We start from the raw sequence: 17,318 nt of genomic DNA, 5'->3' as shown, positions 1-17,318 counted from the left end.
ATGTTCCCCGAACGAAAAATTCGTTTTTTTTAATTTTAGAGACGTCATAGGAATGTATACAGACGTGTAATTAAAATTGAACATAGCAAAATTGCAGTGAATATTGCAATTTTCATCGCTGTGTATTACGTAATAAATTTCAATAGACTTGCTTCCTTCGGCATTTGTTAGTAATTGTACTTTCCACTTTTAAAAAGGCTGACTAATATGTTTACGGCAAGGGATTACCATTGTTTTATATTATAGAAGCGAGTAAGCTCTGTGGATTAGGCAGTCTTTTCATAATTACTGTTTTCGTTACAAAAGGGCTATTTTAGTTTAATAGGCTTTCATGTCATGTATGTCTTCGTGATTACTGTGCTATTCTTTTTTCAATTTTCTACAATCTCAGGACAAGGTACGTATAATTTCTATTTTAATTAATGAAGGTATGACGATAAACTACTTTATACTACTATATGTATTTTGAAATCTTTTTTAGTATACTTCAAAAAAGGGATTTTGAATTAATCATGTTTGAAGATATGTAGTGCCCATGGCACCGAATATTTAAAAAAATATTTTTTGATTTTTTGAAAATTTAGATTCTGTTAAAATAGAAAAGTACTATGCATAGAGCTTTCTGAAGCTAGATATCGTCACGCTAATAACCGAATTGCGTAAGTCATTTTTAGCAGTTTCGAGAAAAACGTAAAAAACTTTCTAATGATATTGTTATGCAATAGAGAGTCAATAATTTGCCATGGTTCAATTTTTTTTATCGTAGCCGGATTTAAGTTAATTTGTATGACGCAGTTAAGTGTCGTCATAATGGCGCACTGTGACTCAGGCAGAAACGTGTCTATGACTTGGGGACATACGCAATTTTGCAACTTTACTATATGTACCAGTCCTGAAAACTAAACATTCCAAAAACGAATGTAATTCTCAGTATCTACAATGTCTAATCCCCAAAAAAGCTAATCAGTTTCAATTACATTATTTTTTTATGTTTAAAAATATATATTTCATCAATATAACACGTTCTGCACACCCACCGAAATAAGACTAAGATTAAATATAAAGAATAAAACAGCAATGCACTCAATATAAAAGCCAACCAAGGTGAATTGGACTCGGACAGTGAATATCACAAGTGCACGTCTTCCTATACTTTAGTATAAATTCAAATTAATACGCGCTAAGCTAGAATCCGAGATGCAATAACTCGAAAATACTTTGCCTTTGTGACGTCACAATAGTCCCGCGGTAACAATGATAATTCATCATGCGCATGTCATACTAAATATCCATTTTTATGGGTTTCGGATTGAAATCTGAATTAACAGACAGGTGCGCAGCATCACATAAATACCTATTTTATAAAAAAAACTCAAAATCGTCAAAATGACTTACGCAATTCGGGTATTAGCGTGACGATATTTTAATTGTATTAAAATTGCTAACGAATAAAATATTTTAAAATAGGAAATATATGGAAAAATTATACAGCGTAGATGAAAGTTATACTGTTTTTGAATAGAAGATTTTTTCATTACAGAAAATGTTTATTTTTATAGTTACTGGAAAACCTATACGTTGGTTTAATAACGGGGATGAGGAATTCTTTGCTTCTGAAGGAACACGTCAAAATGCTGAAGAAGCTCAAAATTACTGCCAAACTCAAGGAGCAACTTTAGTTACCAACACCGACAAAAAAAGTCTTTTTTTGAAAAAACGTACGTAATAGGCAATGGAAAGTTAGGAATATATGACAGCATCGATATGATACGTATAAATGTATGGCTGTTAGAATATAATATTAGCCTCGAAGGAGAATTAATACACTGCGTAGATAGAATTTAAAATAAATCAAAATTAGTAACCTTCATAAATGAAAGCGAAGATTGCACAATTACTCAACCCCGCAAAGTCAGTTTGAAAATGCTATAATTTATTATTATTATAAATGAATCGGACACAATGTTAATAATTAGAAGATTGTTCCCAACGAACTGAAAGGGGCGTTTCAGAGCTAAAGTCACTTTTCCACTGAAGGTAGGTTTAGTGTTTATAATTGTTCATTTCATTCTATAGATATCCGTCGAGAAATTTTCTACTACGTCGGTGCAACAGTTACAGTAGCGGGATTCTGGAGCACTGGGGAGCAACTCCAAAATTCAGAAGGTCGCCTAAATCCTCCGCTGGAGAAACACTGTTTACTATCAGCTTGGACTTCTGGAGGAAGATTGGTTTGGAAGATACTTAACTGCAGCACGAAGCACGCATTTATATGCCAAAGAAAAGGTGAAATGTTTTTATTGTACTTTTTCATCGCCAATTACTGTACAACTTTTGATGTAAAGCGCGTATGCAAATTTGATCTTATTACCCCGAACAATATTTAACAAAAACATCCTAAACTGAATTGGCAATTTTTTTTAAACTAATGAATTTTACACACACAGGTAGATTTGGAACAACTACGCCAGAAGTACAATTATCAGAAACGACATTTGCAGAAGGTGGTAAATCACTATTTTTATTGTTCCTACTCTACACTAAATAGCGTATGAGAATTTGTTATCTTGTTACATCGAACAATATTTAGCAAAGACCTTCTAGACTGCATTGACAATATTTTTTGCCAATGAAAAAACAGATATTTTGAGCGAATGATGTCGCCCAATGGAAGAATTATTTTCTTCACATTCAAAATCCTATTTACTAAAAAGTTGCCAACATAAAACGCAAAACATTAACCGAAGTTGGTTGTTATTCCACCCTTACTTATTCTGTTATTATTATTATTATGTAATATAAATAAAACCCTATTTATGCGTTGACAGCACAGAATATTTAATTATTGCCGATTACAGAACTTCATGAAAGTGGCTGCAATAGAGCTATTCAATTTGAAACACTGTTATTCATTCCAACATATCCTCTTTATTACGAACTGTAGACAAAGCGGAGTTTAGACTTGGGTTCATTTGTCTCAACACAAACATGATTGTAATAACTCTTTCAGCCTGTACAGTTTCTTCAATTCGGTTTAGAAAATTTTGTTATTTTAACTCTGCATTACGTAAATTTCATAATTTTTTATTCAATGAAATGGTTAAATATCTTTTTTAAATGAAATTATAAAAAATCTTCAATTTTACACAAGCAGGCAGGATTGGGATGGATACGGCGCAGGTTAAATTGCCAGAATCGGAAAGAGCGTCAACTATGACTACATCAAATCAACCCGTACCAGATCAAATCACAATTGGATGTTCGTTTCATTTAACAAGTCTTCTGATAGGAATGGCAATTCCATTGCCGTTCCTGATATTTGCAGTGATCATGGCTTGTCGGAAATGCAGGTAACGTGATACTTTCAATCAGTGACGTACTACGTAAAATGACGCCCATGGCAAAGTTAAAAATGCTCCCCCTTGAGCGTTGACTGACAATCTTTAAAGACTGTTGTTGAATTGAGGTATTTGAGTTTCAATTATTTTCGAATGAAATCCTTTAATAACATTTTACAATTGAAAGTTGTTGCACTCTTTGCGCCCTTGTCCAAACGGGGCCTAAGGAACGAGCCATGTCTGTCATACCCTAGACCAGGGGTGTGCAAACTGCGGCCCGCAAGGAAATATTGTGCGGCCCGCGGAAAAGTGCCAATTTTGAATGGTGTTTTAACGAGGTTTTAGTTTAGTTAATCTGGTACGTGCGAGCAATTTCAATCTCTTTGCGCCGCAAATCATATATAGTCTTTAGTGCCACTGTCATATTAGCAAAACTAGCTAGTAAAATTCTGTTGCAAAATACACAATGTTATAAAAACTTGTTTCTCACTGAATTTGTCTAAATCCGGTGTGGCAATAAATTTGAGTCGCAGTTTTCCTTAGAAATTTTGCGTTTTAACTTATCATTTCTGCAAGGACTCCTAACATACCATAAGATGAATAAAAAAAATAAAACATTTTTTTGTTCCTGAAACTACTAGAAAGGATATCTCAAATAAGGGTGCGGCCCGCGGCATCACCCAATTACTTGAATCTGGCCTAGACCTAGAGTGATTCATACACAAGTTTAGGTATCTGATTTAACGTCAAATTGTTCAAAAATGCGTTACTGAATATGAAATTACAAAATTGAGGAATACAAATAAATTACAAATAAGAGTCCTCAAATTGACCTATCCATAAACACGTGAGCATCTTGTTTTGTGACATTATTTAATTTTACTTCTATACAATAACGCAAAAACCCTCCATGTCTGGGGAATTTAAAATTTCTGAATTTTAATAGAAGGCCTCAAATGTTTATGACTTCATCGTGCTTTGAATCAGTCGCCAAAGTTCACGATGAGTTTTCAAATCAATTAGGTTATTGTTCCAAGACTGACGTACTACACTTTCCGTACTTAGCATAATAGCTAGCGTATTTTATCACATCATATTATAAAATATATTGTAAATTTTAGTAAAAATTCTCTAAAATATGCGCTGTTTTTATAGAAAAACAGCAAAAGTGATCGAGGAAGGTTCTAATTGTAAATATGATGATACTGAATTCAATGGAAATTCTTATTTGAACTACGGTAAGAATTGAACAGAATGAATAAAGATGGCAATACTTCAGCGCTCAAGAAATCAAATCATTTTAAAATAAAAATACGAGTAAAAAATACTTATTCATAAAACCTGATTTTGTTAGAAAAAATTGTAAAAGTAATATTTGACTATAACTTTGCCATTGGTTATCTGGTCGTATCGCTCTCTCCTGTTCATAACGAAGCAATTTTTTTCGTATTGATGACTATATGTATTTTGGTTGACAAAATAATAAATCTCTCTATGCCTGAGCCCAGATCCTCTTCCAGATTAAGTTATTCATTGGCGGAACGCCAGTGTTGGCGAATGACACATTCATAGCAAATGAGGGAGCGTCGGTTTTTTTTTTGTTTTTTGCTTCAGAAATGTTTTTTTGCTATAGGAATGTTTGCATTTTTCGAAACAGCTTGAGATCACAAAATCTCTTTTTGACGAATATATATATTTTTAGTTGGAAATCATCAAAATGGATCGGAGATACCACAAATCACATATGATAATATTGAAGCACAATCACAACATTATGAGATTGCATACTCAGGATATGAACGACCAATTTCATCGGCACCAGAGGCAGTAGTTTATGAAGTTGAGGCATATGAAGATATTTGTTAGCAGATTTTATCTGAGAGTTCGTTTCCGTTTTTTGATAACGCTTTTTGCACAAACCTCGATCAAGAACTATGTTTCTATTGAAACATTTAGTGGTGCGATAAATTAGTTGGTTGAAATTTTAAAATGATTCTATAGTAACAAATATTTAATTTCTAATTAGACTATTATGAAAGCAAAAGACTATTAAGACTTTATTGAAAATGTACAGGGAATTTATATATTTGAAAATTCCGTGTCGTGGTTCCGTGATCACAGCTTAGTGTTCTGGTGGCCAGGCTACCCGTACTGCAAAAAATTTTATGCTATTTGGTTTTGGCCTCGTATCGATATATTTGAGCATTGACCTTTTGTTTTTTAGCAGTGATTTCCCAGATTATAATAATCGCGGTCGAAATCGTTGACTTTTTCAATGATTTTGAGTTTTAACTCTGAAGGAATATTTTCCAATAACAGTTCATGTTGATATTATATATATATTTATGTGATGAAATTCATAAGAGAGAGAGATATTTAATATTTTGTCAACCAAAATACATACAGTCATCAATACGAAAATAATGTAAAAGGAATAAAATCGCTTTAGTATATACATCACTTGTGTTCTTTTTTGCAACGTACCAACAATTGACAAAACAACCCAGTTTTATAGTTCACATATGGCACCGCTCACTTTAACCGATGGTGTGGAGTTGTAAAGACCCTGATTATTTGGATCTGGATTTACGTGGGCTTCGAAAGCTACATTAGTACATACCGCATCCATCCAACCAAGGATAGCTCGGATACCACTGATCAGCTAGCACAGTCGCGTTTCCTCCAGGCGGCATCACAAGTTGACCGTTCTAATGAAACAAAATATGTGATTATCTTTTTCATAAATGTGAAGATCTAATTTCATTACGAAATACTCATTACCAACTGATGGCCTAACTCAACGGTGGGCAAACCGCGGCTCGTCAAAGTTTTTTTGCTGCTCTTCTCGCTAGTATTCATTATTATCCTAAAAGAAACTAAAATGTGAAAGTTATTTTTTTAATTCAATAAGCGGTAGAGGAAGTTCACATCAATTAAAATTGTAGCGTGATTGGAGTTAGTCTCAGTTACCATACCTCATTTTCGTGATATGTCCCCAAGTAAGAAGCGTAAAGATGTGAACAGAGTTGTCAAGTCAGAATGGGAAGAATAATAGTGCACTAAGTGATTCAAGAGTCTTGCTGCACACTAACACAAATATATATCCGTAACGTTTCGTCTGACCAAGGTCAGACTTCTTCAGACATACATAGTTCAACTTTGAACTATGTATGTCTGAAGAAGTATAATATCAATAGTTGAACTATGTATGTCTGAAGAAGTCTGACCTTGGTCAGACGAAACATTACAGAAATATATTTGTGTTAGTGTGCAGCAAGACTCTTGAATCACTTAGGATTGTTATCTCTACTCTTTGCTACAGCATCCTTGCAATATATGCATACGGATCCACCGACACAAAAGCATAGAAGGATAAGTAGTTAGTCTCGCAGAAACCAAATAATCAGAATAATAGTGTAGTCACGAAATTGTTCGTGATTATTCTCTCATAGCCTTCTAAGTTTTAAGTCATTATAAAGTCAGCAATGTTGAACGGCGAACACAATTTTGTCTTCGTAGCTACGTGTGGTGCATTAGGCATTGCTTTGAAACTTCCGCCCTTTTTGTTCCTTATGTAAATTCAACTATCATATGACAACACATGAATTTAACTTATACGCTGCCCTGTCAAAACAAAGAAAAATAACCACACTTACTTCAACTTCAAGTCCCGTCCAAACATCAATAACATTTTCGCCAGCAGGAATCAGTAAACGTAGGACAGGGATCAGCATAAGCTAAAATGTAGCGTCATATTCTAATGCTAAACTGTCGTTGCAGATTGATTCAGCATTATAGAAAGTGACATTTACCTCACCGAAGGCAATCACTTTGAAACAACGCGAATTGAAATTAATGTCATAAATACCTGTTATCACAATTTTGGAGTATATGATCAGAGAAAAGGGAATTGGCATATATATAGCACTGACGTCTCAGTAAATTCTGACTCTTTTTTATTAAAGTCACTTTATTGGACCTCTTATTTCCTATTTCTTGGGGTTCACAGTTAAAATTTCAGTCGTGATATGATTTTTTTCAAAAAAACACAGTGTCAGTCACATTTAGTTGAAGGGTCGCGATCTCAAATTTAGCAAATTTGCTTGAAAACTGTGACTCAATATATAGATAGATACACCATAGATAGTTTATTGGATTATATTAGCAATGAACTTAAATGTTACAGTTTTTTTTTATGTGGGATTGGATAACGCAAACTACTAGATCCAAAAGTGACATTCGACATAGTCTACCTATTAGCCCAAAAAATATGATATTGCTGTTTAATCATGTTGGGATATCATTTAGGTACTGAGGTCCGAAGTCATGTTTAACCCACCGGAAGACCAAAAAAGGAACAAATATCAGAGTGTCCTAAAAGAGTTTTATTGCACGGTGTGAGCATCGTGTCATCTTAATTAACTATGATTCTCCTTCGGAGCAATAGCGCGAAAATTCCTTGACAAGATAAATTTACTATTTGCAGTAGTAGTATTTGCGATAGTGTTTTCATCTGCTTCCTTCGCAGTAAAAATTCCACTCGTTTTATCTGAGGCAAGAGTAGTCATTTCCACAGGATTGGTATCCTCCCGGGTACGAGTTGCTTCATCCTCATTTGTTAGAAATACATAATAGAGTTTCACATATTTGAGAAAACAGTATTTAAGAACAGTTTTGCTCATGACACATTTTATCCGCGTGGGGTGGGTTTTGAATGACTAAGGTCTACTGCAGGTTTATTTTTATTCATACAAATTATTCAAACTTTGAATTTGTCGAATTTACCCTTCATTGTTCTGATTTCAAACTGTTATGCAATTTTTGTAACGGTGATTGTCCCCACGGAGTCAGTAGATGCAGCCGACAAGAAAGCTGAGACAGCGCTCGATTCAATCAGTTGTACAGTGGAGAAACTGTTGGGCGAAACCATCTTATGTTGTAGATCAGTTACAGTCACAATTTCTAACTAATTCGTTCTTTACCTAATCTCCCGAGATATATCAGTATTGTGCATTTGATAAATGTTTAATTCAAATATTCTTTATACTACTAATCTTCTAATATTTGAATCTCGCGATTATAGGCTTCATTCTGTAACAATTCAAATGATCGTTTTTTAAATTTATTTATGGTGAAGCAGAGCTTATGAGACTGACGAATTATAAACTCTAATCTCTAATGGTTTGTATTTTTGAAGTTTGGCATGTTTTCACTGTCTGAGAAGTCATACTTCCAAGCTCGTCGAAGTCAAAATTTTGAACTAAGAATTATGAAAAAAGAAGTCAAAGTTTTCTACAAAAGGTTAAACAACAGCATGCTTTCTAAGCGTTCTTAATAGTCTAATAATGGAAGAAGGCATACGCTAAAGTTTTTGGTATCAAATGTGAGTTTCTCGGAGTTCGTAGCTGAAGTCTGAGTCAAATTCATTTACTTGCATCAGTCGATGTCTTATTAAACGTTGTTCTTTACCTAAAGTCATAAGGCGGAGTCGTTTTTTCAATCCGGAGCAGCGAATCGGAGTAGACTGTAAATTGGACCCAATTTCACAGCCCTCAGTATTATCATAAAAGCGGTTAATTGTGTGTTTAACGACCAGTTTAAAAAAACAGGGGGAAAGCTATCGTCATTGACATCACAAATATGTTTTTTAAATGGGTCTGTAAAGATTGCACCAAAGCGTTAACGCCCTTGCCACGGCGTCCCCACAGGAAAGCTTTTGAATTTTCACAAAGTGTTTCTTACAAAGGAGATGTTAGGAAACTCACCGCTTTGCGAGTTGGGTTTCCTCGCCAAATCGTTGCGTTGTCACACAGCATAGGCACCATACATTTCTTTCCTGTTGAAATAATAAAATGAAAATGATGAACTAATCACTCACCGACACGTTTGGTTCTATTCGTCGAAAGATTACTGCCCGTCAACATACTGTAAAAGATAGGATTTACATATCTATTCCGGAGGAGAGGAAAGTCAATAAGTCGGCTTATTCCTATGACGTACTACGGCTTATTGTCTGGTAACCAGTCCATATCGGGTATGGGATTAGTTAGTCAGTTTTTTTCTTTCAGATGTATAGACTTGATATATATACGTAAAAATTTTCCGCATAAAGAATTCCTTCTAACTTGACTATTTTATTGACTCGTTGATAGGATTTATAAATCTTCAGGCTTAACAGTTGTGGCTGCAACTTTTCTGGCAATAGTGTTTCCAATTCTTGCGATATTGTGTTGGGAAAAGACCTGTTCATTATTCTCCGATAACACACCAGCTTATTTTACATCATTCTTTGATAACTTTGACTGTCAGCAAGTTGTCTTTTACTATTTTGAAAAAATATTAGCTTTCTTTTTATTAAAAAAAAAACTAAAAATCAATACTAACCTTTAAGCAATGCAACTGCCTGAATGAACAGAAAAAATTTGACGACAACGATTCGACTAAAAATCTTCATCATGTAAGTGGTCAATCCTTGGCAATCACCAATCCTATCGTTCAATTTCGATAATTTTTGTTTTGTAAACAGAAAATTGTACATCGAGGTCCAAACAAACAAAACAAATGCAATGGAGCGTGACTCGAAATGCACTTAAAATTTAATATGTTGAAACTCACTATAGCTTGAACAAAACAGGCACATAGTTTGCTCTCTGTAACTTCCGCCATATTGCCCTCAATTAACGCCTTGAGCCTATATATATATATATGAATATATATGTGTAATTTTAAAAACATATTCATTAGCTTATACACCGCCATGAACTTTTATCCAATGTGCATACCGCCATGCCCAGTGTATATCTAATAATAATTAAATGATCCGAACAAGAACATGGACAAGGCACTATACCGCAAAGAGATACTATTTTTAAAATGACCATAAAATGTAGAGCATATTTTCCACATAATTACATTTCATTTAAACGGTGAATGGCAATGAAAAGCTGACATTAATGGACATAAAGCTCCAAAGATCCGTAGCAGAACCAGGCAGACTGTAACTATACTAAAATTATGTATCTGGTGTTTCGAATCAGTAATAATTCAACTCCCTGCACTGTAGCAATTCACTCACGTCGGCATCAGTAAAATCTAAGCTGAACACCAGATACCGAAAAAATGCGGACTAGTTGGCAAGAACAGTAACGATTTAGGTGAAATGTTGATATTAATATAATACAGAGGAAATTCGCAAAAATTTCAACCTTCCATAGAGATTACTTATATCTTTGAATCTGAAATTGATCGGTCCATCAGTTGTGGAGAAAGGGGCAATTTTACATCAACAATAACAAGAACCCAACAACAACAAATGAGCAAAACCATCGACATATCTACTTTGTGTCCAGTAAATAAAACTCGAAAGATGTCGGTAAAAGCAGAAATATTATGCTGAAAAGGTGACAGTGAAAGGGTGACAAATTACAATAACCTCCAAGTAACTTATTAACATTGTAAAATGAGATTTTTTACCCGTAATAATGGAAGAGGGGAAAAAACTTTGCTCTTTCTGTTCCTAAAAAAAATCTTCGTTTCACTTGTGTCGATGATAATCTACAAACGTCTTGTTTTATGATGCGAGGACGAGTAACCGAAAGTCCACAATGAGAGAATTCACAACTTAAAAAAGAATTGAACAAATGTGGAAAAAAATACGCGATGTCATATAAAATGTTATATATAAATAATTTGAAAAGATAGCCTTAAAATTTAAAGCGTTGGGCATGACTTATTGACATCGCGGGATTTAAGCCCGTTTAGTTCGACCACCCCATTCAGTTTAAAACGTCACGACCTATGGTTTGATTGTTTAAGTTAACTATGTTGGCGCTACTCTTTCTCACAAACTTCGAGTTTACAACATCATCAAGGGTGTAGTGATAAATTTTTCAAAAAATCAGATAGGATTATAGTAAAAGAATTCCTATCGCGTGTGTGTATTCCTACCTCACTATTTGACTTGGGTATTATGTAACACCACAAGAGGTCGATGTGTATCACTCAGTACGGTGTTGCTAAATGTTTGTATTCGAAGTCAGCCATTGGCGAATATATAAATATATATATATCTTTTTGGACGACAGTCGAGCGTAAGTTGGTCATCCCGCGTTCCTCTGCTGAATGTTGCTTGGTTTATACCTTTGACCTCATTTCGTAGTGAGTTTGTATATCTACTTTTGTCACAAAGAAAATTTTCATTTTTGATATCAGTGAGCAAGAAGCGTATCGTTTCTGTATTATCGATCTTAATTTGTCTGCTGAGGTTCGGTTTATATCAAATCTTATTTGCATCGATTTCTATTGATATATATAATAAATATGTCAAGTTGAGGCAGTAGAGACGGTAAACAAATATAAAGGTCAAAAAGTCTACATAATTTGTTCATGGCCCTCCATAAAACTGGACAAGTTATCGGAACAATATTTTAGTTCAAGTATTCCATAATAAATAAAACAAGATATGTTTCCGCACACAAAATTGCGTGAATTCGAAGCTTGAAAATTTCATTTATATAATCCCGTACAGGTTATGCATGTTAAAAAGTTGTCGTCTGACAAATTGGTCAAGTAACTTCTTATTTTACCAGGTATAATTTGTGATTTTAAAGGGAATGGTAAATATTATTAATATTCGAAATTTCTAATTTCGAGGAGTGGCCAACAGACTCATACACCCACACACCTGATTCAGGAAATTCCTGAAAAGTATAAGAATGGTATATACTCTGTCAACTTTTGCTTGTGTATGTCACTGTAGAATCATTTTTAAAGACTGCAAATAGCGGTTACATTGGTTCCCAACCTATTATCCCTTCGCCTATTATACCTTCTCCACTATGCATAGAAACTACATACTTCTGAGTGAGTTCTCGTGACTTTGCTTGGAGCAAATATTCTTAAATAAATTATTTTGAAGACATTGGTCATATGAAGGATGCATTTTATAAGGTAAATACATATTTGTTAAGTTGCACGCAAAATCAAGAAATGATCAGATTCATCAACCAGCTATTTAACCATTACCTAACTTATTGCACCATATTTATTATTACAGGGAGAAATTTTCTCCATGAATGAATTTACTGTGAAGGAATTTTGCTTTGTATTTGCTGTAGTATTAACATTATTCTTTACTTCTTTATTATTTCTGCAATACTTCTTCGTGCACACATTACGAACTGCCCAAACTGTACAACTGCGTGAGTGCGACGTGATAAGTATCCATTAAGGGTTAAATACACTAGTGATTTTGAAGCTTTTAAAAATTTCCTTTTTATTACTCTGTACAGATTTAAGCACGAGACGTAAAATACGTATTTTCATTTATTTTGAGCAGTGATCAAAAGACTCACGCCTAATTCAGAAAATTCTCAAAAAGTACAGATAAGTATAAGTAGAGGGGACTCTTTCAACGTCTGCTTACACTATAACGTACATTACAGTCAATTGCTCCTTGTGTATATGTATTATGTACTGTGTATGTCTATTGTAGACTCATTTTTTTAAAAACTGCAAATAGCGATATTAACATGGTTTACAGTTATTGCCAACATTTTCCCGTAAAATTCCCACGTTCGCTCTTTATCTATTCCCCACTATGGATAGAAAATACTGAATTTACTTAACCTTCAATGAATTTGCTAATGTTATGTGCGAGTCGCACTCCCGACTTCTGTACAGTTTAGGCAGTTCGTAATGTGTGCACGAAAAAGTATTATAGTAATAATAAAAATACCTAAAGAATATCAGTAATACTATATCAAATACTAAGCGAAATTCCCACCCAAGAACGATAAAACGAAGGATGTATGTCAAGTTTGAAATAAGCGAACGAACAACACTGATATATTGAGGCATTGTATTCGTTGTCACATGTCCTCAAAATAATTTTATTCGAATATTATAAGCTCAAAATTTGATTAGGATTTCAAATACATCCTTGTCGTGCCTGCGAATAAGATTTAATTCTGTGTAGTTATCACTTCCAATATTATCGATTGTGAAGTTGGAATGGTTTGTTTGTTTGATATTTTAAAAACTGATAAGATGCACCATTAACTTTATAAATTCTCGAATTGTGTCGATGTATTTCTATACAAAAAGCAATTATTTTACCACAATCCATACTTGTCATATTGCAGTGGCAAAGTGCCAGCTGTTTTTTTGTTTGATGGAGGCTAATGATACCCCTTCGACTGTCGCTATATCATACCACATTTTATTCGGAAACGTCATTCTGTCTCTTGTGAATTGTTAGGCGACGTCACGGATAAGTTATAGCACATTACATCACAAGCGATAACATATTAGCGCAATATGACCGTATAATGAGAAATGCCAAGCGCCTCAGCAGGGCGCAAGGCTGGGCGGGGTTCTCGATCTGTTAGCCGAAATAAGGTTAGAATTGATTTTCTCTCGTTCTATTCGCCTCGCAGTCTCATGTATTATTCATCATCTGCCTTCATCTGGACTAGCGGTTTCTGACCCGCCAAGATCCGTGTGGCGTAGTTATTGAAATCGCGTTATGGCAGTGAAAGCTAATATAGATCAAGCTTTAATCGAGATTAAATGAAGTCATAGATACGCAGCCCATGTCTGGATGAAAACATATAGTCTTGAAAGTTTAGAATCTTGTCGTTTATGCATTTACGCCCATTGCGTTGCGATGTTCGGAAACTAGAAAGTCAGAGACGTGAAACTGTTTTGCTAGAAACCAAAAAATTAAAAATTATACAAGATGAAGATTTAAGTAGATTACTCTTTTTAAATGTTAGCAATAGCAAGGTATTGACGGAATGCAAAATATATTTTAACTCAGTGGTTGCGATAGGTTACTGAAGTTGATTTATGTATTGCAAATGCACTCAGTTGCAGATTCAGAGCAAAATATTATAGTTTCGATGAATGCGTCTGGTGTTGTACAGAAGTAAAATGTGCTCAACTAACTTAATTTTTTATTGATTGTGTTTTAATTCACGAATTTTTCTAATTTTTTGAAAGTCTACTTGTGCAAGCATGATAAAAGCTACGTAGTAACTGTATGATAATATTTATCAAAAAATATGAGGAACGAACGCATTTACCGTAAGTTGCGGAAATTAAGAACACTTCTAGGTTGTAAAGATAATTTTCTATATATCTAGATTCTGCGTGCGACTAAACAAAGACGTATTTTCATTATAAAATGCAATCTTCATATTGACTAATTTTTTCAAAATAATTTATTTAAAAATATTTGCTCGAACCAAGGTCACGAAAACTCACTCAGAAATTCAGAGATTGACCACAGAGCGAAGCTACGGGCGGGCGACCAATAAAATGCCAAGAGCCACTGACACCACACAAAATTATAGTGTGGTATTGCGTGTTAGTGAATATCGATTAACGGGAGATTTGAAGCATCTTCGAATACTTTAAAATTGAATGATGTGCAAGTTTATATACCAATTTTATGTTTAAAATTTTGAAAAGCATTTCGCTTTATTAATGATACCCAGTTACTGTTAACATAAAACTAGCACTCCCTAATGCCACTGCACAATGTGTCATGCCAGATTTCAATCGCATATCTATGTATGGGACAAGAGTAAATTTATATCCACTTGAATGGCCATACACTCACTGTACGGCAATAATTGGCAAATTGAATGAACCAGTAGAAAATTTACGTACAAGATAGCTGATAAAGAATACATGCACAAATCGATACATTCAAAATTGCGAAACCGCAGATAACGATTCGATTTGTCTTTAATAATTGCCATTTAGAACAAGAACTGGATTTGATAATATTATATACCTTTTATCGACATTTTTTATGAAGAAAACGCAATAGATCCACAAAGTGGCAACGATTACCAGTAAAGGCAATATTCATAAGCTAGCCCACCGAATCAGAATTGTAGACGAGGAGATTCGAATAAATTCGTGTTGGAGTTGTGTTCCTTCGGAGCTCGATTCTATATATTCAATTTATTTATCGCGCGCGTTAACAAAAATACTTTTTGGTTTCGAGTCAGGTTGAGTCTATACAAAGTTGAACACAACTGCGGAAGTATATTTCAAATTATATTAGTTTTATTTCTGATTCATATAACGACTTTACACCCATATTAAAGGCCACTGTTGATTGCAAAAGGCCTATACGATACATAAAGACAATTCTATGGCCGCGAGAGAATTTTCAACTGTGCTGCCCAAGTAGAATAGTGAGAACCTTTTTGTTTCGATATGGACATGCTAATTTATTATTCTTAGCGCATACTCCCTGTCTATCTTAATTAATTTTTCTGTATATTTTACGTTTCAAACATGAACTTTGTAGACTTAGGAAAGAAGAAAAAGATAGATAAAAAAAATATTGACGTAGCATCAATTATTTGCTTTTACTTATTAGATTTTAGGTGTTAATAAAGATTTAAATTTTATCAAAGCTATTTTGAGATTTATACTGAAACGAGTTTTTCATTCGGTTGTTTATTATTTGATCAGACAGCAGAGACAAAATAGTTTCGAATTTGCCAAATACAGATCGAAGCTTTTAGAGGAGGCGATAAACCATATCAAAATGTGTAATAACGGGACGGACTAGTACGTAATAGCAATAAAAACTCACTTGATATCTGATTGCTTTTTGAATATGTCTTGAGTTTATATCGAGGTTAAACGGTATATAAACGAATCGGGAAAATTTGTTTTGTACTGCTAAACTGTAACCTTTAATAGACCATTTAATTCAAAACAAAGAGCGGGACATATGAAAAATAGGGAGCTACGAACAGGAAAACACCAAAACATGTATTGGTTTTATCCAACGTAATTTGTATGGAAATAATCGCGATCCATGTCAAACCACAATGTTATCTAACATTGCAGCGAGCGTTGGTATTCAAAGAATAACATGATTCGAGACCGCTATTGGTTGACCTAAATATTTGAATTATAGTATTTCCAGGAAAATTTTGCTTTTGTATTTAGGTATTAGTAGGGGAAACGGTAACCAACACTATATATAGATTTCATATTTTGAGTCGTGCATCAGAAGTGATTTTCTGTAACAGATTTCTTGCAATGTTTCACAAGGTTTTACGGATTTGTAAATGTTTCAATTTGTCGTACACTTTCAAAAATAAAACAATAGTGCGTTGAACATAACTTTAATTTAATAATGCAAATTTCCGGCACTCATGGTTGCAGGAGGAGTCATAAAAATTTTGAATATTCGAATTCGAAAGCATTTGTTGATCATTTTTTGAGTCAATAGGCTTATCATGAAAGCAACATATCTAAGAATATTCATGGTATTTTACAATCACAACGCCTTTTCAATTTCATAATTATCAGTTTATAAATCACAAAAGCTTGTAATTTTACTAAATAGTTCTTCCTTGGAATGTAAGATTAAGCCATTTGAATATTTTATTCGATATTTTGTTCGAGTATTTACATTGATTTCAGGATTTTTTATTAGATATTTGATTTTAGCCAGCTCTAACTTGCAAAGGGCATCTTATTGCATATATCATTTTCAACGTGTAAATCATTCTCCGATATTGAATTCCGCTCTTGACCGGAGCTGATATAATTGACAAAAGAGTGGTGTCATACAGGAACAATAAACTATGCGTGCATCGCGTGGCGAAGGTGGTAAGATCTTAGACTTATTGTAAATCGCCACACGGTCGCTCTTTGAACTTCAGCGCAAAACAGGGTCACGTCATCAGAACAATAACGAAATATAACATGGACATTACGATTTAGGTTAATATCAGTTACGATTGAAAGTTATTGAATTAATGTAATCGTACGCGCTATTATAACTTGAATGCTTTATAAATGATCTGTCAGTTACGATTGTGCATCTGTTTGGATACGTTATAGTTATAAGAGATATGATTGTTGCGTAATGTACTATCATTTTGTGTGTGTTGCTGGATCTTACGGACGAAAAACCCTAGTTATGTTAGTTTAGAAAATGTT

General features: G+C 34.0%; 1 protein-coding gene across 4 annotated transcripts; it reads left to right on the top strand.

Annotated features, from left to right (window-relative positions):
* Positions 1-6,155, top strand: LOC120336812 (uncharacterized). 4 transcript variants are annotated; one of them, XM_078110218.1, is made up of 7 exons: positions 1-397; positions 1,560-1,718; positions 2,077-2,286; positions 2,448-2,504; positions 3,152-3,350; positions 4,494-4,576; positions 5,041-6,155. In XM_078110218.1, exons 1-7 carry the CDS (start codon positions 337-339, stop codon positions 5,202-5,204), a joined length of 933 nt encoding a protein of 310 aa, XP_077966344.1. In that variant the 5' UTR covers positions 1-336; the 3' UTR covers positions 5,205-6,155. The 4 variants fall into 4 exon arrangements, with proteins under 4 accessions (XP_077966344.1, XP_039260518.2, XP_039260520.2 ...); XM_039404584.2 differs by having other exon boundaries at positions 2,448-2,507; positions 5,041-6,154; XM_039404586.2 differs by having other exon boundaries at positions 4-397; positions 2,448-2,507; positions 3,155-3,350; positions 5,041-6,154.
* The last annotated feature ends 11,163 nt before the right edge of the window (positions 6,156-17,318 follow it).

This window comes from Styela clava, chromosome 2 (assembly GCF_964204865.1).
Source record: "Styela clava chromosome 2, kaStyClav1.hap1.2, whole genome shotgun sequence".
Lineage (NCBI taxonomy): Eukaryota > Metazoa > Chordata > Ascidiacea > Stolidobranchia > Styelidae > Styela > Styela clava.
Note: the sequence above shows the minus strand (reverse complement) of the source record. Positions and strands in the feature narration are given on the sequence as shown.

What these genes read in the sequence shown, in the direction of transcription:
- LOC120336812 (XM_039404584.2), top strand. Translation starts at nt 337, where the DNA reads ATGTATGTCTTCGTGATTACTGTGCTATTCTTTTTTCAATTTTCTACA. An exon ending in AAGTCTTTTTTTGAAAAAAC is followed by an intron (nt 1,719 to 2,076) that starts GTACGTAATAGG and finishes TTCATTCTATAG; the next exon opens with ATATCCGTCGAGAAATTTTC. An exon ending in ATGGCTTGTCGGAAATGCAG is followed by an intron (nt 3,351 to 4,493) that starts GTAACGTGATAC and finishes CTGTTTTTATAG; the next exon opens with AAAAACAGCAAAAGTGATCG.